At 43.1% G+C, this 22,290-nt stretch overlaps 1 protein-coding gene across 1 annotated transcript in view; it reads right to left on the bottom strand.

Annotated features, from left to right (window-relative positions):
- Window positions 1–22,290, bottom strand: part of LOC120933438 (venom factor-like) — a 153,653-nt gene that overhangs the window by 119,926 nt on the left and 11,437 nt on the right. The window contains exons 2-5 of the mRNA XM_040346655.1: window positions 18,135–18,321; window positions 12,357–12,519; window positions 6,894–6,964; window positions 1,798–1,892 (exon numbers count right to left, since the gene is read on the bottom strand). Coding sequence (XP_040202589.1) covers window positions 1,798–1,892; window positions 6,894–6,964; window positions 12,357–12,519; window positions 18,135–18,321 — 516 coding nt within the window. The remainder of the gene's footprint in view (window positions 1–1,797; window positions 1,893–6,893; window positions 6,965–12,356; window positions 12,520–18,134; window positions 18,322–22,290) is intronic.

Here is a 22,290-nt window from a genome sequence, read left to right as displayed (position 1 = left end):
AGCACTGTTAAATAAGGTATTTAGCTGCATAATTAAAAAAAAAAAACACACATACTTCTCTGTATATTTGCTGTAATAGAGGGGATTCCAGGATTTGTAATTAGTGACTTTACAACCACAGTGGAAAGCGGCAGGAGAGGCGGGGAGGAGAAGGCTCACACATACACACACAGGGGCAGATCCACGTAGCGTGGCGCATTGTTGTGTCCGGCGTAGCGTATCTCTGATACACTACGCCGCCGTAACTTACAGCGTTTTTTCCTTATCCTGAAAGAATTTGCGCCGTAAGTTACAGCGGTGTAGTGTAACTTTGGCGGCGTAAGGGCGCACAATTCAAATGGATGTGATGGGGGCGTATTTTATGTTATTACGTCTTTTTTTTGAACGGCAAATGTGACATCCGTGGGGGTATCCCAGTGCGCATGCTCAAAATTAACCCGCAACAAGCCAATACTTACGACGTGAACGTCATTCTACGCAAAGCCCTATTCGTGAACGACTTATGCAAACGACGTAAAAAATTCAAAACTCGACGCGGGAACGACGGCCATACTTAACATTGAGTACGCCTCATATAGCAGGGGTAACTATACGCCTAAAAAAGCCTTACGGAAACGACGTAAAAAAATGCCCTAAAAAAATGCCGTATCTAGCTAATTTGCATACTCAACGCGTAAATGGACGGAAACGCCACCTAGCAGCCAGCGTAAATATGCACCTTAGATCCGACGGCGTACTAAGACGTACGCCAGTCGGATCTAGCCCAGCTTCAGGCGTATCTTGTTTTGTGGATACAAAACAAAGATACGCCGGAGCAAACTAGAAGTTACGCGGCGTATCAATAGATACGCCAGCGTAACTTCTTTGAGGATCTGGCCCACAGACTACTGAGAGGCTGCGGGGATGATTGAGGAACATAAACTGACCACGGTATTATGAATCAGCAGGCCATGATTACATAGGGGGGCACAGGAACAGGCAGGATCAACCAGGTATTTTACAGTATAGAGAGGGGCAAATTACACTGCTGAAGCACCATGCTGTTTATCGTGCTTTAAATGAACGTTTTTTTTTAGGGTTACAACTTCTTTAATGATGGAGTCATGATTAATCCCTTGATTGAGTGAAACACGTTGAGGGATTGCTTGAATATCAGATGGATTTACTTTTGTGCCAAGTGACTTAATAAACTATCTTGAGGGTTCTGTGTGAAGAGTTGGTCCCATTTCTATATGGGGATTTTTTTTTTAAACTGTGATAGTTGCCTAATGGAGAGGACATGGAGAGGGTGCTACAGTGAACAAGCGGAGGGGTGAATCTAAGTTCAATGGGAGGCTTAGCTACATCCGTGTTTGGACTGCAGATTAGAAAAATAAGGTTTACTGCCCTTCTAGATAGCTGTGTATATCTCAGGACTGGATGGACAGAAATACACATCCTTTGGCAGGTGATGCCCCGTACACATGATCAGAATTTCGGATGGAAAAAGTCAGACTGACTTTTTCCATCAGAAATTCTGACTGTGTGTATGCCCATCTGCGTTTTTCCATCAGAAATTCCGAGGAATTCCATCGGAGTTTACATAGAGAACATGTTCTCTTTTCCTCGGGATTCCGATGTGAGTTTGGTCGGGCAAAAGCCCAATCGTGTGTACGAGGCATGAAAGAGCTGCCTTATAACTGTGTATTTAAGGTGGCCCATTTATTTGTCAATGTAGTTACATGTGTAATATTAACTGTGTATTTTATTCTACATTGCCTTCGGAAGATTTTGATGATAGGCACAAAAAGTTCTCACTTTGCAAGTTCGGTTAGTTTGTAACTGGAGGAAATTATTCCTTTTGTGGTAGTTTGCCGGGTGGTATCTCTCTTTACAATCACATTATCTGGAGTCTGAAAAGGGAGAAGAAAATCTTTATTATACACATAAATCCAAAGACTGTATGAATATTTTTGTCAGAAGGATGGGCTTTAGAAACCAATGGGAGTCTCAGAAGAATGTCTAAAGCCTGGTACACATGATTGGACAAAAGGGCCAGACTTTAGTCTGAGGGGCGTTGGCCATGAACTTGTCTTGCATACAAACGGCACACAATTGTTAGCCAACAAACATGAACATAGTGACGTACTATGTGTTTTTTTCAGCTCTTTAGCGCCACCCTTTGGGAACCTTCTGCTAATTTTGTGTTTGATGAGCATTGCCTCCGAGCATGTGTGTTTGTACTTTGGACTTGTGTACACACGATCGAAAAATCTGAAAACAGACCGTTGTCCGCAGAAAATTTTAAAGCCTGCCATCCAATATTTGTCCGTGGAAAATCCGACAACAATTGTCCGATGGAGCGTACAAACGGTTGGATTTTAGGCCAACAGTCTGTCATCACACGATTCCCATCGGAAAATCTGATCGTGTGTACGAGGCTTAAGTCATTCATTGGATTCCAGAGGGTCAAAATCTAGTTATTGGTTTACACATGACCTTATTATTAACCTCTTCCCACCAACATGTCACATATGTGCAGCGGGAGAGGGTGAGCTTTATTGCCCACACTTCACACCAATATTATTACCAAAAGTATTGGGACACCTGCCTTTACACGCACATAAACTTTAATGGCATCCCAGTCTTAGGCCGCGTACACACGGTCGATCCATCCGATGAGAATGGTCCGACGGACTGTTTTCATCGGTTCACCGCTGAAGTGGCCTGATGGTCTGATGTGCGTACACACCATCAGTTAAAAAACCGATCGAGTCCAACGCGGTGACGTAAAACACAACGACGTGCAGAGAAAAATGAAGTTCAATGCTTCCAAGCATGCGTCGACTTGATTCTGAGCATGCGCGGGTTTTGAACCGATGCTTTTGTGTACTAACCATCGGTTTGGACCTATCAGTCAGCGGTCCATTGGTTTGATTTTAAAGCAAGTTCTCTAATTTTTGTCCGAAGGACAAAAGGCCGATGGGGCGTACACACGGACGGTTTGGACCGATGAAACTGAACCTCGGTCCGTTTTCATCGGTTTGGACCGATGGTGTTTACGCGGCTTAAGTCCGTAGGGTTCAATATTGAGTTGGCTCTCCCTTTGCAGCTATAACAACTTCAACTCTTCTGAGATTTTGTTTATCTCTTGTGATAGCAAGACAGTTGATTTAAAAAAATAAAAAAAAGATTAAATAGATGGTGTCGATAAAAAGAAAGCACCGCATCCTCCAGTGTTCACGCGCAAATGCAAATGCGTATATCGGACATGAGCAGAGCTCACGGCATAGATGTGTGGTATCGCCATGTGTGTGTTGGAGTGAGAGCAATACTTCTAGCACCAGACCTCCTGTGTAACTTTAAACTGGTAACCTGCAAAGGCTTTTAAAGCGTTGCCTATGGAGATTTTTTTAAGTACCGTAATTCATTGTCATAAACAATAGAGAATAATATTGTGCTTTTGTGCACAAAGATTCAAGAAAGCGTATTTTTCTTTTCAAAAAAATTGTGTTTGAAAAAACGCTGCGCAAATATCATGTGATATAAAAGATTGCAACAACCAATATCCCCCCCCCCCCCCCCAGGCAATGGCAGCTTCCATATTTCCATCTTCAGCCAGTGGCGGCTGGTGCTCAAAATTTTGCAGCCTCACTGTGCTCAAACGCAGCTACTGTGCCCATCAATTGCCGCCACTGTGCCCATCAAACGCAGCCACTGTGCCCATAAAACGCAGCCACTGTGCCCATGAAACGCAGCCACTCTGCACATCAATTGTCAAAACTGTGCCATCAAATGCAGCCACTGTGCCCATCAATTGTCGCCACTGTGCCATCAATTGTCACCACTGTGCCATCAATTGTTGCCACTGTGCCCATCACTTGCCGCCAGTTTGCCCCCTCAAAAACCGCCAGTTTGCCCTGTAAAATGCCGCCAGATTGCCCCCTAAAATACCACCAGATTGTCGTCGTCCCCGCCCGGCACTTACCTTTCTCTGGTCAGCCATCCTCCCTCCACTGTCCCTCAATGTCTTCTCCCGCCATTGATGACGCTTCAGCCAATCAGGTTACCGGTAACCAGACTCAGTGAACCTGATTGGCTGAGACGCGTGTCAGTGTTAACCAGGGAACGCATACCCTGTGGCAGGGATGTAGGCATAGGGCGGCACTTTGCAGGGGGCGGCACAGCCGGGCACCAAAGCCGCCCCCCGCACGAAAAAAAGACCCCTGATCCGTCCTTTTATTTAATTGGCTCCCGCGGCCTGTAGCGTGGTACTTGGCCAGGAGGAGGGAGCGACTGACGCATAGACGCCTGCATTAAACGGCCGGTGATTGGCCAGACCGGGTGCATGTCATACCAGAGGCGGGCTCGCATTCATACATACACATGGTAAGGGCATCAATTTAGACAGGAGCCAACTGGATTGATTGATGCAAGTATGGAGTGAATGGTGCGTGAGTGTGCTAATGTACAGAGAGGAAGAGGTGAACCTCTAACAGGAAAAGGTGGAGCCTAAAGTGGAAGTGGTGTGGTTTACAGATGATAGGGCGTGTCTTAAACATGAAGGGGTGGGTCATATTTAAATTAGGGGCGCATGAGTTTAGTCAGGCCTAGGGCAGCACAAAACCTAAATACACCTCTGCCCTGTGGGTCTCATGGTTAACTATTTGGAAGCCAATTAGAGCCAACTGGCTGTAATCGGGAAGCCTATCAAAGCTGCTGGCTCTAATAGACACTTCCAAAGCCAACCAACTGCTGTTATTCAGATGGCCGGCGCTCACCAGGGGGCCGGCCATCTGAATAGTTGGCGGCAGCGGCACCAGCGACAAAACATAGATTAATGCAATGCATGAATCTATGGATTGTTTACTTGAGTGACGGTGCTGGAGAGAGGGGGCGGCACCCACTATCGATGCACCGCCACTGTCTTCAGCCACTTTATAAGGTGTATTTCATTTTATGTTTAAGTGGCTGACCAGTTGTAGGTACCTTGTATAAAGTAAAGGAATAATAAAATATAACTTAACCACTTCAGCTCCAGAAGATTTTACCCAGCCATTTTTTGCTATTCGACACTGCACTAATTTAACTGCCAATTGCACGGTCATGCAATGCTGTAGCCAAATAAAATTTACAGTATATCATTTTTTTTTCACACAAATAGAGCTTTCTCTTGGTGGTATTTGATCACCACTGGGTTTTTTATATTTTGCGATATAAAAGAGCGAAAATTTTGAAAAAAAAAACCAACAATATTTTTTACTTTCTGCTATAAAACACATCCAGTAAAAAAAAATCTAATTTCTTTATACATTTTGGTCCAAATGTATTTTGCTACATGTTTTGATATAAAAAAAAGTGTATATTGATTGTTTACGTGAAAGTTATAGTGCCTATAGACTATGGTGTATATATTGGAATGTACATATTTTTTTAATACGAATGATGGCAGTGATCAACCTCTTATAAAGGGATTGCGATATTGCGGCAGTAAATCTGACATTAACTGACACTGGGGGAACTGACTACCTGCCACTGACATCACCAGTGCCATTATTACAGTGATCAGTGCTAAACATATGCACTGTCACTGTACTAATGACACTGACTGGGAAGGGGTTAATATCTAGGGTGGTCAAGGGATTAAACATGTGCCTAACTATGGGTAATGTGTGCACAGCGTGTTGCTTTATACTAATGATCTCTCAGTTTCTCATCCCTGCTTCGTTAGGTGGTTTGAGAAATATATACAGTATACCGTATATACTCGAGTATAATGCCGCGTACACACGGTCGTTTTTTGTGATGAAAAAAAAACGACATTTTTAAAAACGTCATTTAAAATGATCGTGTGTGGGCAAAACGTTGTTTTATGTCTTCTGAAAAACGACAAAAAAAAATTCGAACATGCTTCAATTTTTTATGTCGTTTTTCAAAATGTCGTTTTTTGTGTCATAAAAAATTATCGTGTGTGGGCTAAAACGACGTTTTAAACGACATTTTAAACCCGCGCATGCTCAGAAGTAAGTTATGAGACGGGAGCTTGAATGGAGTGCCGTCGTACGTGTTGTACGTAACCGCGCTTTGCTAGAGCATTTTGAAAAAACGATGGTGTGTAGGCAACGTCGTTTTTTAAAATGAAGTTTGAAAAACGTTGTTTTTTTCATGATAAAAAACATTGTTTTTTTTCATGATAAAAAACATTGTTTTTTTCATGATAAAAAACATCGTTTTTTTTCATCACAAAAAACGACCGTGTGTACGCGGCATCAGCCGAGTTTTTCAGCAAATTTTTTTGTGCTGAAAATGCCCCCCTCGGCTTATACTCGAGTCACCTTTTTGTGCCTGATCTCCCAGGCTTTGGGAACCCGGTACTGGCCAGCCATACAGTAGGTCCCCTGGACCCCAAACTCGTGTGCAAAGTTTGTTGTCCGGGGAACCTATGGCACCCCTTCCATAGACTCCCATGTTAAACGGTCATTTCTACTGTGAATTTGGGGACCCGGTATCGGCCGGTCGTAGGTCCCCCTCTACAAGTGTGCAAAGTTTGTTGTCTGGGGCACCTACGGCTGGGGAGCACCGATTTTTCAAAAACGGGCACTCCTGTGTTAAACGTCAGTCTAGTCATGGACACAGTGAGGCATGGGCACAGTGCGGCATGGACACAGTGAGGCATGGACACCATGAGGCAAGTGAGGCACAGTGAGGCATGCAGATGGACACCCTATGCTTATACTCGAGTCAATACGTTTTCCCATTTTTTGTGGTAAAATTAGGTGCCTCGGCTTATATTTGGGTCAGCTTATACTCGAGTATATACGGTATTATACAATGATTACATGCTAGGGAATACATTTTTATAAGATCATATAATAAATGTGGACTTGAATATGGACAAAAAGAAAAGGACCTACCAGGACTTCTATGACTATCGGCGTGTTTAGAGGCTTCAGGTCTGGGGTCGTGCTGTAGATTCGGAAGAGAACTGAATAGAAAGAGAAAAGTACATGTTAGAGGTACCACATTTGAATACTATATGGTGTAATTTAGAGACAGCAAAAGATCCCATAGTACAATAATAGTCATACTAATAATAATAGTTATACCTATGTATCTAAAGAAAATTTTTCGGACCTTAGATGTGGTGGCTGCATGATCCGACCAGTGACATACTTATTGTGTGGTAGGACTACAGAATTCCTCCCAGTCTCCTCATCTTCTTAACATGGGGGGGGGGGTTGTAGTCCAAAAAAAGTGAACTGGCAGAGATGATAACATTGTTTGGTAATTCAGTACAACATTGTCAACCCGGTACAGGAAGTTAAGAGCTCACTGGATGTTTGGTAGAATCAACTGATATTTGTTGCACTTATCAAATACTGTAGATACACTATAACAAAGGTACTTTTAAGGGTAAATTTAAGAGAACAAAAGGGAATAATTAAAAAAAAAAAGGTTCATTGTTAGGGTTTAAGTAGGGTAACTCACAAATGAACAGGAGGCCACCTGTGTGTCAGTCTCTCTTCACTTTTCCTAATGTGGGGATTGCGTTACGCTCCTACCAGGCACTTTTACACCTTCCTGCCCAAGCCAATTTTCAGCTTTCAGCACTGTCGCAATTTGAATGACAATTGCGCAATCATGCTACACTGTACCCAAACACATTTTTTATCATTTTGTTCCCACAAATAGAGCTTTCTTTTGGTGATATTTGATCATCTCTGTGATTTTAATTTTTTGTGCAACAAATAAAAAGCAGACCGAACATTTTGAAAAAAACTAAGTTTTCCTTGTTTCTGTTATAACAAATTGTTAATAAGTATGTTTTCTTCTTCAATGATGGGCACTGATATGGCTGCACTGACGGGCGCTGATAAGGCGGCACTGATGGGCACCAATGAAGTGGCACTGATGGGCACCAATGAAGTGGCACTGATGATGGGCACTGATAGGCGGCACTGATCGGTGGCACAGGTATGCGGCACTGATGGGCACTCATAGATGGCACTGATGGGCACTCATAGGCAGCACTGATGGGCACTCATAGGCGGCACTGGCACTTCCTGGCACGACCAAGAAGTGGAGATTCGACACCACAATTTGATACCAAGGGGTGGGTGAGAGTGACATCTGCACACCTCGGGTCCCCCGTGACCGCAATACACCGATGTTTAACTGTATGGAGGATTTGCTGTGGTATTTTTTTGCTGGCTTTGAATATTTGAAATGTGAGTGTAATGGTTGAAGATTTTAAGTGTTTTATTAAACTGGTTTATGCGTTATCACCATATTGGAACACCTTTATTATTTACATGTGGAGAGATCCCTTATTTACATGGTTGGATATTGGGTGTTCGTTTTAACCCTTTCTGTGTGGTTTAAAGCATCTGAGCCAAGCACGAGAGTGTAAGGCCTCGTACACACGACCGAGAATCTCGTCGTAAAAGAAACATAGTTTTCCTCGACGAGTTTCTTGTCAGGCTTGTCGAGAATCTTGTCAAGCTTTCCTTGCATACATAGTCAAGACAAAATCTCATCATTCTCAAACGCGGTGACGTACAACACGTACAACGGCACTATAAAGGGGAAGTTCTATTCCACTGGCACAACCCTTGGGGCTGCTTTTGCTAATCTCATGTTACTGCATGTTAAGTAAAAGTTTGGTGAGAGACGTTTCACGCTTTTCAGTCTGTTACAACGTGACGAATGTGCTATCTCCATTACGAACGCTACTTTTACCGAAGGTGCGCTCCCGTCTCATACTTTATTCTGAGCATGCGCGGGTTTCTAAGCATACACACGAACGTGTTTCTCGTCGTAAACCAGCCCGACGAGAAACACGACGAGAAAATTGAGACTTCCGACGAGGAAAAAGAGAACATGTTCTCTTTTTTTCTCGTCGAGATTCACAACGAAAAACATACACACAACCGTTTTCCTCTGCAAAAAAGTTCTGCCACCAAGTTTCTTGATGGATTTTGTCGAGGAAAATGGTCGTGTGTACGAGGCCTTTGGCATTGGAATTTGGTGAGTGTGTTTTCTTTGATTATTTTTCACTTGTCACTGGGTGATATATATAATATATTACTAATTTACTTGGCACATCAATTTTTACTATAAAGAGTATTTAGGTTTAATTGCATGTGTGTGAATCAAATGCCGCTATTTTTTCTTACTTTTAATTTTTGATAGGTGTTAAAATACTGTTTACATTTCATATTATTTAAAGTGGCAGCTTTGCCTAGGTAGGATTTTCCATTCTGAGGCGCATTGGTGGTGATTTAAGTGTGGGCAGATTTAACTTAATTACCATCAGTTTTCGGCACTAATGGGTACTTATGGGTGGCACTGATAGATGGCATGGATGGGCACTGATGATTAATTACTGATAGGTGGGCACTAATGGACATGGATGGGCACTGATAGGTGGCACCGATGGACACTGATGGGTGGCAATGATGACACTTATGGGTGGCATTGCTGGGCATCATCATATTATTTAAAGTGGCAGCTTTGCCTAGGTAGGATTTTCCATTCTTAGGCGCAGTGGTTGTGATTTAAGTGTGGGCAGATTTAACTTAATTACCATCAGTTTTAGGCACTAATGGGTACTTATGGGTGGCACAGATAGGTGGCACGGATGGGCACTGATGATCACTGATAGGTGGGCACTGATGGGCACTGATAGGTGGCACTGATAGACACTAATGGGCGGCAATGATGACACTTATGAGTGGCATTGCTGGGCATCACTAATTTTATTTGTGCCATAATGACGTCCAGTCAGGATAACGCAACCACCGCCCGGCCGTCATTTTGCTGTGGGCCGTGCGGTAAGTGGTTAAAGTTAACAGGTATAACTGTGTGATTCTAGAATAACATGGGGGTTGATTTACTAAAGGCAATCAGGCTGTTTACTTTGCAAGGAAAGTTGCAATTTGCAAGAGAATTTGCTCCAGAGCTTAGTAAACAAGGTGAAGCTTCATTTTGTAGAGAATACCCAATCACAGACAAGGAAGATAAAAGAAAACGGTATTTTTGCTTGCAAATGATGGTATGGAAGGAAGTCAGCAGAGCTTATACTCATTTATGAAGCTTTGTAACAAATTCCCATGCAAAGTGCAATTACATTTGCAAAGGGCACGGCCTATTTGCCTTTAGTAAATCAACCCCATTGTCTTTACTGGCTGAATATTTTTTAAACTTTTTAACTTACATTAACACACTGGCATACTGTGGATAATTCTTTTGGATTGTGTTTGAGTTACACGTTAGTTGGGGTTGTTCTGTAACTCAAATTTCCAGAAATACTGGGCACTTGCCTAATAATGATTAAGTGAGTGAGTGAATAACTTGTATAGTGCTAGTGCTAGTGCGCTAGTGCGGCAACATCTAGATTTGAGTCATCCTATGGTCATAAAATCTCTCTTACTCCACAAATCTGTCTTTTGTATGCAACAATTCCAGATATACCAACTTCACACATGAGATTATTCCATTCCCTATGCAGCTCGATCCAATGGATGATCGCCCTTAATTGGAAATCTAATACTATACTTTGGTCACAAGTATTGGAGAGAATGGAAGTTTATACGATTTCTGAGAAAATATATCATACCTTAAATGACAACCTCCATATTTACAACTTTAAATGGTCGAATTGGAACGTACAATAATACTCAATATTCTTCTCCTTTCCCTTCCCCTTTTCTTTACCATCACTACCCATACCACTTAAGATATTACTAGATTGCAATACATTTAAATACTGCTACCTGTTTATTATTACCTTTACTGTAGTATAACGATGATTACTTTGACTGAATGATATACTATGTACTATTCTACTGACTTTCTATTATTGATTACATTGTCATTATATTTGTGCAACCTTTCATTATTATTACAATAAAAGTTTGTAAACAAAAAAAACTTGTATAGCGCTACACATGCGAACTGAATCGCATCAAGGCACTTGGTATCCATTTCCATCCTTATCCTTCAGAAAAGGTGGGTCTTAAGTTTTTTCCTGAAAGCCCGATGATTTTCTTCCATTCAGATGTTAGTTGGTAGCGCGTTCCACAGTCGGGGTCCTTGGGCTGCGAATCTTCATTCTCCTTTAGACTTATAGCGGGACTTGGGGATTTGAAGTAGATTTTGGTTGGTTGATCAAAGAACGCAATTGGGGTTGTGGTATTTTATTTTCTCGCATAAATATTGGGGGGCGATTCCTTGTGTACATTTGTGAGTGAGGCAGAGGGCCTTGAATGTGACCCGATCTTTACAGCTAGCCAATGAAGGGTCCTCAGTGAAGGGGTGATTCATTCCCAGGGTGTGATGTTTGGAAAAGTTAACTAGAAGGATTAAGGCTTCATTTACACTTGGCGGACTCCGTCGCTCCTGTCGGCTCAGCGGGAGATCAGTCCGCAGATCTCTGCTGAGCCGACGGATGACAAGCTCCTCTCTGCCCACTGAGCGGGGAGGGGCTTGTCGGGCACCGCTGTGTCCTATGGAGCGATCTGATGAAAACGGACAGCATGTCCATTTTCATCAGATCTTACCCGATCCGCATGGACGGATGGGGACGTGGCCCCCATATGTCTGTTTTTAGCGGGTCGGATGTCAGCGGACAAATGTTTCCGCTGACATCCGACGCTCCATACCGATGCATGGAGCGGCCGTTCAGGTCCGTGACAGACGGACCCGAACGGCCAAGTGTGAATGAGGCCTTAGAATCAACAAATACTTTTGGTGTATTTGAAAAGCTCAGATGGCTTGGTAAATAAGTATTTAAAGGTCGGGGCTGCTCTTTGCACTGCAATTAAAGGTGTCAAAAGCTACCACGGTTCCCAGGGCAAATGGCCTTTGCAGGTCCCAAAAACTCCTCTGCATTCTTTTAGCACTGAAGTTGAACCTCAACTCAACAGCTATTAGGTTTCGAAAGGGTAAGGAAGAATTATATTGCTGTCTATGTTCCTGTTGAGGTTTATTTTCCCCCTACTTCCTATGTGGCAACCAGGACAGTAGGTCAAGAAAAATCTTTTTCATTGGAAACACAGACAGCAGTAGGATTTTGTAAAAGGTTCTTACCCATCCCTACTCTAGTCAGAAAAGTTAAGAAAAATACATTCTCTTTAATCTCTGCACTAACCCCCCCCCCCCATAACACTAAACCTAAACCTAAAAAAAAAAAACACTGATGTCCCCTCAAAACCACTGAAACATAATATAAGGTCTGGTGTCACCCCATCCCGATTACAATACATAAATACATGGGGTTCACCCTTTGACCTCCTTCTCCCCTCCCCTCAAAACCATTGGGCATCCCCTTAAGGAATACCACTAGCATTTCTTTCCCCTGCTGTTGTCATATTTACCTTGTGATCCCGGGGTGTAGATCGGTTTGTCGGTCTGTATGAAGATATAACCGCTTTGATAGGACACCAGAACAACTTTTTCCAAGTTGCAGGGGCCGGAACGCACAATAACGAAGACAAACTGCTTCTTTTCTGGGTCTTTCTCCAGGTTAGTTGATGGAACCTAGGGGGAATTTAAACACAGCTACATGAGGTCAAGTAATAGGACAATAAAACTCTATAACATAGATAAGTCTTTGCAAAGACCCATGAGATGCTCTCCTTCACAGACCAATCAAAGATATCTCATGGCGCAGCCGTTGTTTAATCGCTCATATTTTTATAGTATTTTTATAAACAAACTATCACACCTGCATGGAAATCTTCATCCCTTAATTTTTCAGAAGTGAAATCAATACTTCAGGACACATTTGTAAATAAAAAATTGGCTGCAATCCTAGAAGACAAACAGGAAACATTTCTGTTGATATGGCAGCTCTGACTGGAATACCTACCTCCCCTACCTACCAATTCTTGGTTCAAGAACTCAGGGGAGCCCTCCACCTTGCTACCCCTACTCTGGGGATATCTTTGAGTGACCTCCTCCCCTCTTCTCTACATTTTCATTTTCTCCCTTTTTCTTTCTTCACTTCCCTCCCCTCACCCTTCTTTACAGTTTCTTTGAATATTTCATCTTCTATTAGCACCTAGCTGCCACCTCTCCTATCCAATGACCTTATCTTTAAGCCATTGGCTTTAGGTACAGGAGGTCTTATGTGTTATCCATGAGGGCATACAGGATGACATTATGTGATTACCTATGTTTATTATTTTGTTGCTTCACATGAATGTTCAACTAATGGGTCTTTTCCATGACATTACAGTATTCCATTTGTGCATTTATTCATTTTGCTATACCTTGATGCATCCTGCCTGGGCTTGTTACTTTCGCTTTTTTGTAATAGCTCAGTTACTCTGACACTATTTTTTTGCACTCGTTATATATGGATGTGATTTTCTGTGACAATAAAGCTTCTTTTGGTACCAGAAATAGGACAATGATAAGATCATACTTTCCATATTGTTGGCTTACAGCATATCAGTATAATTCAGCTGCATCAAAGCAATTCCTTATCTTCCCATCACTAAAGTAAACCTGTGCTGTTGTGCACATGCAGGACAAAGCAACAAGTTCCTTTTATTGGTGGTCTCACCAGATACTTATTCTCAACTTTCCTTCACTCCCTTGAAGCTTCATTCAGCCACTAGTAGCAAAGAGCATGTGACTTCCTCCACTTAATCCCGCGTGACAGCACTGCTGCTTGGTGATTTGCCATCCAGACATTCAGAACTGTTACATGGAGGTGGGAAGAAAGTTATTGAAAGCTTTAAGTAGCCACTCTCTCTGGTTGAATCTCCATATGGTTCCTTGTGAACTGTCAGAAGGTCGACTAATTTGACTCAAATGTGTCCGTGTGTTGGTGTCAGGGTGTCAGGGTTACCAACCATCAGTAAATTTACATCAGTGATGTTTACAACTGTCAGTAAATATCAGGGGCTAATAATTTGTCATGATGTGTTGACTTTTTGTAAATCAGGCAAATTACTTGTTATGGGTATTGCCATTGTTTTTTAGGTTAGCAGTACAAAATTTGCTCACTCAGTATATTTCCCATCTTTTATCCCTTAAAAAATGCTGCATTTTAGCCTGAGCTACTGAGCTTTGTAAAAGCCAGGCTTATGTAGCGCCTGGTTACTTCAAAGTACAGGTGCTAGTTAAATTTAGAGGGGGACTGTTAACTGACTCTGATCCAGTAATATGTTTAAAGGAACACTAAAGGTTCGTTTTTTATTAGATCAATTGATTGCTGTAAGCTAGAGCATTTAAATATCGCTTACCTCGTTTTTCCTTTTGACCTCCAAAATACAGTAATCCAGGTTTGAAAATGCCATTTCCTGTCTCTCCTCTTCTTGCTTTCCACCAGAATCTGAGCCGTTTTGCATGGTGGAAAGCAGAATGTGCTCACCCCCTCCCTATGACTACAGCCCTGCGTGAAGATGCTCTCTTATCCCTCACAGGCATGGAGGCTAAGCCTAATGGGAACTGTAGTTCCCATTAGGCCGTGATGAAGCAAGAATGAATGTGCACCGCAAACCAGGAAGTCAGTGAGAATAACTATTCAGGAGTGCTGGAGGTGAATAAAACAGCTCGATTTCAACAGGTATCAAACTAGTTATAATGCAAAACATTACTTTTTACTTTATCAGCTACTGTCAGACATTAATTTAAGAGGAAAATATTTTTGTCTTTACAACCCCTTTAAATTTAGGTCTCTGTCTCAGCTTGGCTGTGCTGTGGGCTCATTCTATTGCTTCTTGGGTGCTGTTCCCACCCCAGGACAATAGGTGACAGCAGTGGAGTCAAGGTTTGGGTGATCTTCCCTAGCAGACAATCAGGAGGGGGTTTCCTCGCTGTGCATGCTGGGGGAGGGTATTTATGGGACAGATGCCATTGATCTGGGTTCTTTTTCGAGTGCGGCACCCACCTTTAGGGTGACTGCATCAAGGCCTGCATTGTAATGGCCTTCCAGGCTGAGGTGCGCGTGCCACGCGGTGTTCCTGGTTTCCGGGACCATGTTGGTCCGGAACATTTGAGCTGTGGCAGGGAGCCCAGTAGTCGACTGGGTTCCCAATCATGAAGATCCCAAGCAAGATAGCTGTTCGATGGGGAGTCCATCTGAGGAGAGCCAATGAGAGGCTGGCGATCCAATAGGGTCTTGAGAAACCACTGGGGATCAAGGTAGCCGGACACTGAGAAGCTGGTCACCTGTCGGTCGGTACCTGAAAACGATCTGAAGGAGATCCAGGCGCAATTCTATTGAGGAGGATCATCTTCGTAATCACAATCATGGGGGGGGGGCCTGTGGCAGAGTTTTCCCCCTGAAGTTCTTTCCAGGAGGGTCTGTGGCAGAGACTTTTCCCTAAAGGTTCAAGTCCATTCCAGGAGTGTCTGTGGCAGAGACTTATCCCTAAAAGTTCGAGTGATACTCTGGCTGCCAGGTCAGTGAGAGAGGCCTGTCCAGGTATACTAAGTCCACTCAGGCAGGAGTGGCGCAAGAAGTGTTACACGTGGGAGCAGTACTGTTTCCCTATTGCTATGCCTGAATCTGCTGTTCTCCTTTCAACTCTACCTTTCACCACAAGTTTTATTGTTTTTACCCGGCTGGGTAATAAAGAGCACAGAAAAGACACCTGGCGTGGACATTCCGTTACTACTACATTCATCATACACCCTTAGACGGTGGAGGATCCATGAGGTAACATGCCACCCAAACAAACCAGCAGCTCCTCCGGGGGTAATGCTACACTTATTTTTAATAAAGAAGAAAACAAATAAAAGAGAAGTCTAGTGCTTCATCTGCTGGCTGAAAATGCAAAATATGGCAACTGACTTAAAGGAACGTGTTAGGCCATGTACACACGGTCGGTCCATCCGATGAAAACGGTCCGAAGGATCGTTGTCATCGGTTAACCGATGAAGCTGACTGATGGTCTGATGTGCCTACACACCATCAGTTAAAAAAACGATCGAGTCCAACGCGGTGATGTAAAACACAACGACGTGCAGAGAAAAATAAAGTTCAATGCTTCCAAGCATGCGTCGACTTGATTCTGACTTGATTCTGAGCATGCGTGGGTTTTTAACCGATGCTTTTGCATACTAACCATCGGTTTTGACCTATCGGTTAGGCGTCCATCGGTTCTAACATTTTTGACCGAAGGATAACTGACCGATGGGGCCCACACACAATCGGTTTGGACCGATGAAAAGGTCCTTCAGTCCGTTTTCATCGGTTTGGACCGACCGTGTGTACAGGGCTTCACATGTTAAACACTAAATATGAGTGTAACATGCTCCTAAAGTGAACATTAAAAAACAGTCCCTGTTTTCTGTCATTGTTCGTTGTCCCTGAAATATGCCAACCATCACTTCATTTAGTGCATTTGAATACAGCATATGTAATTTACTATATAACCAAACGTATGCATTAGACATGTGTACTACCAAAAAATTTGTTTAGTTTTGTTTTTGTTTCATTCATTTTTTTTTTGTTTATCGGATCATTCATTATGATCGGCATTCATTACTTCAGATCATTTGTAAGTTTGGAAGCATTCATATTCATTCCGTTCTATTTGTTTGAGTGCAGCATTAGTTACTTTAGAAAATGTGTAACTTTGGATGCATTTGTATTCAATAAATTCCCTCATACCGCATACACACGACTGTTTTTCGGGTTGTAAAAAATTACGTTTTTAAGGGTCTAGAAAAAACAACGTTTTTTTCAACCTGATCATTACAACGGCCTTGCCTACACACGATCGTGAAAAAAAATGCTCTAGCAAAGCGTGGTGACGTACAACACGTACAACGGCACTATAAAGGGGAAGTTCCATGCGGATGGCACCACCCTTGGGGCTGCTTTAGCTGATTTTGGGTTAGTAAAAGACGATTCGCGCTTTTCAGTCTGTGACAGCTTGATGATTGTTTTACCAGAACAAGCTCCCGTCTCATAACTTGCTGCTGAGCATGCGTGTTTTTTTTCACGTCGTTAAAGGCCACACACGACCATTTTTTCGACGTAAAAAACAACAACGTTAAAAACGACGTGAAAAATTAGAGCATGTTCGAAATTTTTAATGCCCATTTTTTACATTGTGAAAAATGCTCTGAAGCCCACACACAATCGTTTTAAAAGACACTAAAAAAAAAACGTAATTTTTTACAACCCGAAAAACGGTTGTGTGTACGCGGCATAACAGTTAATGTAGCTAAATTTGAAAGGAAATTCCAATAATTTTTTTTAATTTAACCTATCCCAAATTAGCTGCTATGGCGCAAATACCTAAATAGAAGATTTACTGACTTCAGCAAATTTACCTATAATTTTAATAGTTTATAACAATAAATAATAATTATACAAATTATAATAATAATTAATAATGTAATTATAATAGAAATACGAAAAACAAAATTATCCAAATGTAATTAATTTGTTAAACTTGTAGGTTAAATAGTTTTTTGTTCTTTTTGTATTTTAGTTCTTTCGGGTTTTCGTTCTTTCTGACAGTTCGTTTTCGTATGCATTTGTCAAAAGTGTCTTTCGTTCATTCGGATGCTTCCAAATGAACACATATGCTAAATTTTGTCCGAAAACAAATTCGTAAGGAAATGAATAACACATGTCTACTCAGCATCACATCTGTATGAGTGTGTTGGAAAACCCATTCCAAAACCATGGGCATTAATATGGAGTTGACACCCTTCTAAGGGTGTAACAGCCTCCACTCTTCTGGGAAGAATTTACTCAAGAGTTTAGAAGGGCCGTGTGGGAATTTGTGTCCATTTAGCTCCAAAAAATTAAAACATTTGTGAGGTCAGGTACTGATGATGGACAGGAAGACCTAGCTCTTAATTGGCAACTTAATTCATTCCCATGGGTGTTCAGTAGGGTTGAGATCAGGACTCTGTGCCGACCACTCAAGTTCCTCAATGCCAATTCGTTTTTTTTAAGGAGCTGGCTTTTGTACACGTAGGTACAGTAATTCTGGAACAATCAAAAGCCTTTACCAAACTGTTTCCACAAGGTTAAATGTTTACTTACAACTGTCTAAAATGTCTTTGGATGTTATAGTATTAACAGTACCCATCAGTGGAAATAACTAAAGTCAATCCTTTGGAGGCAGTGTCCATTTAGTATAGTATCATACGCATCATATAACTAAGAAAACACTTACCAAAAATTTGGATGTTCCCAGAAAGCCATTGCCATTGTTGACAGAGATCCTGCCCTGAGCTATAATTAATTTTTTCTTGGGAAAATCCTGGACTAGAATATCGCCATCCAATGCAGTGCCATGTCCGTCTACTAAGAAAGTCTCCTCGCTGTCCGCCCGCAACACATTGGAGGTAATCAGGGTACACCTGGTAGAGTAAAAAAAAAATGTGTGATGTATATCAGCGAGCTTGTTATCTTTACTTAATCACTTTGTATTTGGGCCAATTCTGACACTACATGTAAAAATATAAAAAAAAACAATTGCTCGAAATTTACTTAGAACCCCCAAACATTATTAGGTAGATTCAGTAAGAGTTAGGCCGGCTTATCAGTAGATAAGCCGACCTAACTCAGAATCTACGCCGACTTATGTTTAAGTGTATGCTGAAACAGAGATACGCTTAAACATATCTAAGATATGACGGATTGCGCTGTCCTATCTTAGATTGCAATATTTCGGATGGCCGCTAGGTGGCGCTTCCATTGCGGTCGGCGTAGAATATGTAAATGAGTAGATACGCCGATTCACGAACGTACGCCCGGCCGACGCAGTACTTTTACACCGTTTACGTTAGAGATAGGCCGCCTAAAGTTAGAGCTTAGCCCTACATGGAATAGTAATGTTAAGTATGGCCGCCGTTCCCGCGTCAAAATTCAAAATTTTTACGTTGTTTGCGTAAGTCGTCCGTGAATCGGGATTTACGTCCACGTCAAAATCAATAGGCTCGTGTGGCGTACTTAGCCGCAATGCACACTGGGAAATGTAGGCGCCCGGCGCATGTGTAGTAAAGAAAACGTCAAAAACGTAAAGTCAAGCCTTATTAGCATAAAACACGCCCCCCTTACACACATTTGAATTTGGCGCCCTTACGCCCGCCCGCTTTAGGCTACGCCGCCGTAACATAGCAGGCAAGTACATTGTGAATCATGTACTTGCCTCGCTAACTTACGGCGGTGTAGCTTAAATGCCTTAAGCTACGCCGCCGTAAAGTTGCAGCAACGTACGTGAATCTAGGCATATATATATTTTTTTGCAGAGCCCCTATAGAAAAAAAATGGTGGGTGTTGCAATTTTTTTGTAACACAGTATTTGCACAGTGATTTTTCAAATGCAATTTTCTGGGGAAAATACACTTTAACCACTTGCTTACTGGGCACATATACCCCCTTCCTGCCCAGGCGAAATTTAAGCTTTCAGCACTGCGTCGCTTTAAATTTAAATTGCCCGGTCAGGGGGGGCGGAGCTTGGCAAGGACCGGAATGGCCGCATGAGAGGAGAGCTCCAGCATCAACGGGGATACAGCGCCTAACTACAGCTAACTCAGCGGCGATTACAACTCACTGACCGGGCGTCCGGGTCCCGCTGACCTCCCACGGGATACCGAATAAACGAAAAGGCCTCCAGCGGCCCCAAAAACTGACGGAGTACTTTGCATGGGAGCAGAGGCAAGATGGCGCCGGGCCTCCCGGACCATCCGCAGCCAGCACTCCACAGGCGGCTCAATCCAACGCTAAAGCGGCTAAAAGGAACTCACCTTCAGCCAGAAAACAATCTTCTGTGTCCTCCTCTGCCTCGGGGAGTCCGGAAAAGTCGCGGCCTAAGCTGGATGGCACGGATCCCGCTTCCGGAGGTTAGTGCGGGCCTAGATTCTGGGGATGACACCAGGGAACTCCCTGAATCCATAGACCGCTTCCCTACTACTAATCAGCCAGTGCTGGATACGACACTTAAGGACATGTTAGTCTCGCTCAGGACCTCGCTTCATGGCGATATGATGTCCTGCATGCGTAAATTTGGCAAAGAACTGCAAAATGTATCAGACAGGGTGGACCACGTGGAGACCAAAATGGGGGAGTATGCAGACACCATTAACAGCCTGGTGGACGCACATGATGCTAGAGATGAGGAGATGGAAGCAGTGAGGGCCAAAATCGCAGATATCGAGGACCGTGCAAGGACGGTTCAGCAGTCAGACCTACATGACCATGTTACCCTCATAATCACCTCTATCTTGCCTGATGTCTCAAAGATGGATGTTACTATAGACAGGATACACCGGTTGCCCAAACCTTCCCATTTGCCTGATAATGTGCCCCGGGATGTTATACTACGCCTCCACTTCTACCACATAAAAGATCGTTTGATGAGAGCAGCCCGTAACAAGGATCTTGTCCCTGATCAATACAAAGATCTGCAGTTCTTTGCCGACTTGTCCCAATACACACTGCAGAAGAGACGCAATTTGAACACCATCTGCAAGGCCCTACGTAACCACAATATTGCCTACAAATGGGGGTTCCCTACTAAACTTATTATTACCAATAAAGGCAAAGACTTTGTTGTTGACTCCCTCTCCAGAGGGCTTGACCTGCTCAAATCCTGGCTCATTATCCCTGAGGGAGACACACGGGGCCCGAACAGAGAGGACCCATCACGTGTCAGGGATGACTGGCACCTAGTCGACGCGAAAAACGCCCGCTCGCACCGCTGAAGTGCCCGCTGAGATAAACACTTGCTTCACTTTATCTACAGCTGTAAACCCCTGTTGAGGAGCCTGTTCACCAAGCTACACTTTTTCCCCTGTTCTGAGATAGCGTTTGTACACGCTACACTCGGGTAGCCATGACCTACCTCACCCGTTTAATTACATTGTTTGTTTTGGTTCACGTTTTTTTCTCTTTCTCTTCTGTTTTTGTTTGGAGCCTATCTACCACAGCCGGAGAAACCACATTTCTTCTAGATCTCGAAAAGCCACACAATGCACCAAGATCTTACCGGATAAGGGAGGAGCCCCCCCATCTTACGCAAGTCTCGAAAACTGTAAGTGATGCACCCATTCTATACTTAGCAATGACTTTCTCTTCTGACCCACCATGCCAGTTACATTTCTGACAATTAATGCCAAGGGCTTGAACCATCCGGTGAAGAGGAAATCCCTATGGAATGAGGTCATCCTTCATAAAGGTGATGTACTTTGTGCCCAAGAGACTCATTTCCACAAGCAGAAAATGCCCACTTGCGATCACCCTAAGTTTCCTCACATATTCACGGCGAGTGCACCAGCCAAGAAAGGAGGGGTGCTTACTGCGATTAGAGACACAGTTTCATTCACCAAACACAGTGAAACGGCCGACCCTCTAGGCCGATACCATATATTAGTATGTGACATTGCCTCCACTATGTACACCATAGTAAATGTGTATGCGCCCAACAACCACCAGATCCGATTTTTGCACCAAGTCCTCAGAAAGGTCAAACAGGTGCAAAAGGGCTATCTTCTCCTCTGCAGAGATTTCAATCTCCCTCCTGACCCGCTAGTAGATTCGACGTCCTGCTCAAATAGACATCGCCTCTCGTTACAACCACTTTTACATACACAAGAACTCTATGACGTCTGGAGATGCCTCAATGGATCAGAGAGGGACTTTTCCTTTTTTTCATCTAGTCATCAAGTCTACACCAGGCTGGACTTATTTCTTACAGACAAGTGGCTGCTACCCAAACTTTCTGCATCTAAAATTAATGACATTACGTGGTCTGACCATGCCTCGGTGACGCTGTCGGTTGCTGACTCGCCAGGCGTGAATTCATGTTTCGTCTGGCGGTCCAACTCGAGGCTGATCCAGGATGGGGACTCTAGGGCCTTGCTGCAGGAAGAACTGTCTACCTTTTTTGCTAACAATGCTGACTCTGTTGCCAACCCTATGACTCTTTGGAATGCCCATAAGGCATATACTGTATGAGGGGAGTGTTGATTAAAATGGGTGCAGGGGTGCGGAGAAGGAGGAGACAGCGTATACAAAACTTGCTTACCAAAATTCATTCCCTAGAGGTTCAGAATAAGAAAGACACTTCCCCGGCGTTATCTGCTCAACTATTGCAGCTCAGGTATGACTTGCGACTAGTTCTACTTGATAATTTTGACCTTGCAACCAAACGCCTCAAGATGCAGTATTATGTTAGTGGCAATAAGGCCGGGAAACTGTTAGCCAACCGCCTTAGAGGGATTAGATACAAGACCAAAGTGCCTTACATTTTACATCCTTTCACTGGGGAAAAGTTGTATCATCCACAAGCCATAGCAGATGCGTTTAGTTGCTATTACAATTCCCTT

Source organism: Rana temporaria, chromosome 3 (genome assembly GCF_905171775.1).
Source record: "Rana temporaria chromosome 3, aRanTem1.1, whole genome shotgun sequence".
NCBI classification, from domain to species: domain Eukaryota; kingdom Metazoa; phylum Chordata; class Amphibia; order Anura; family Ranidae; genus Rana; species Rana temporaria.
This window is presented reverse-complemented; position numbering and strand designations above follow the sequence as displayed.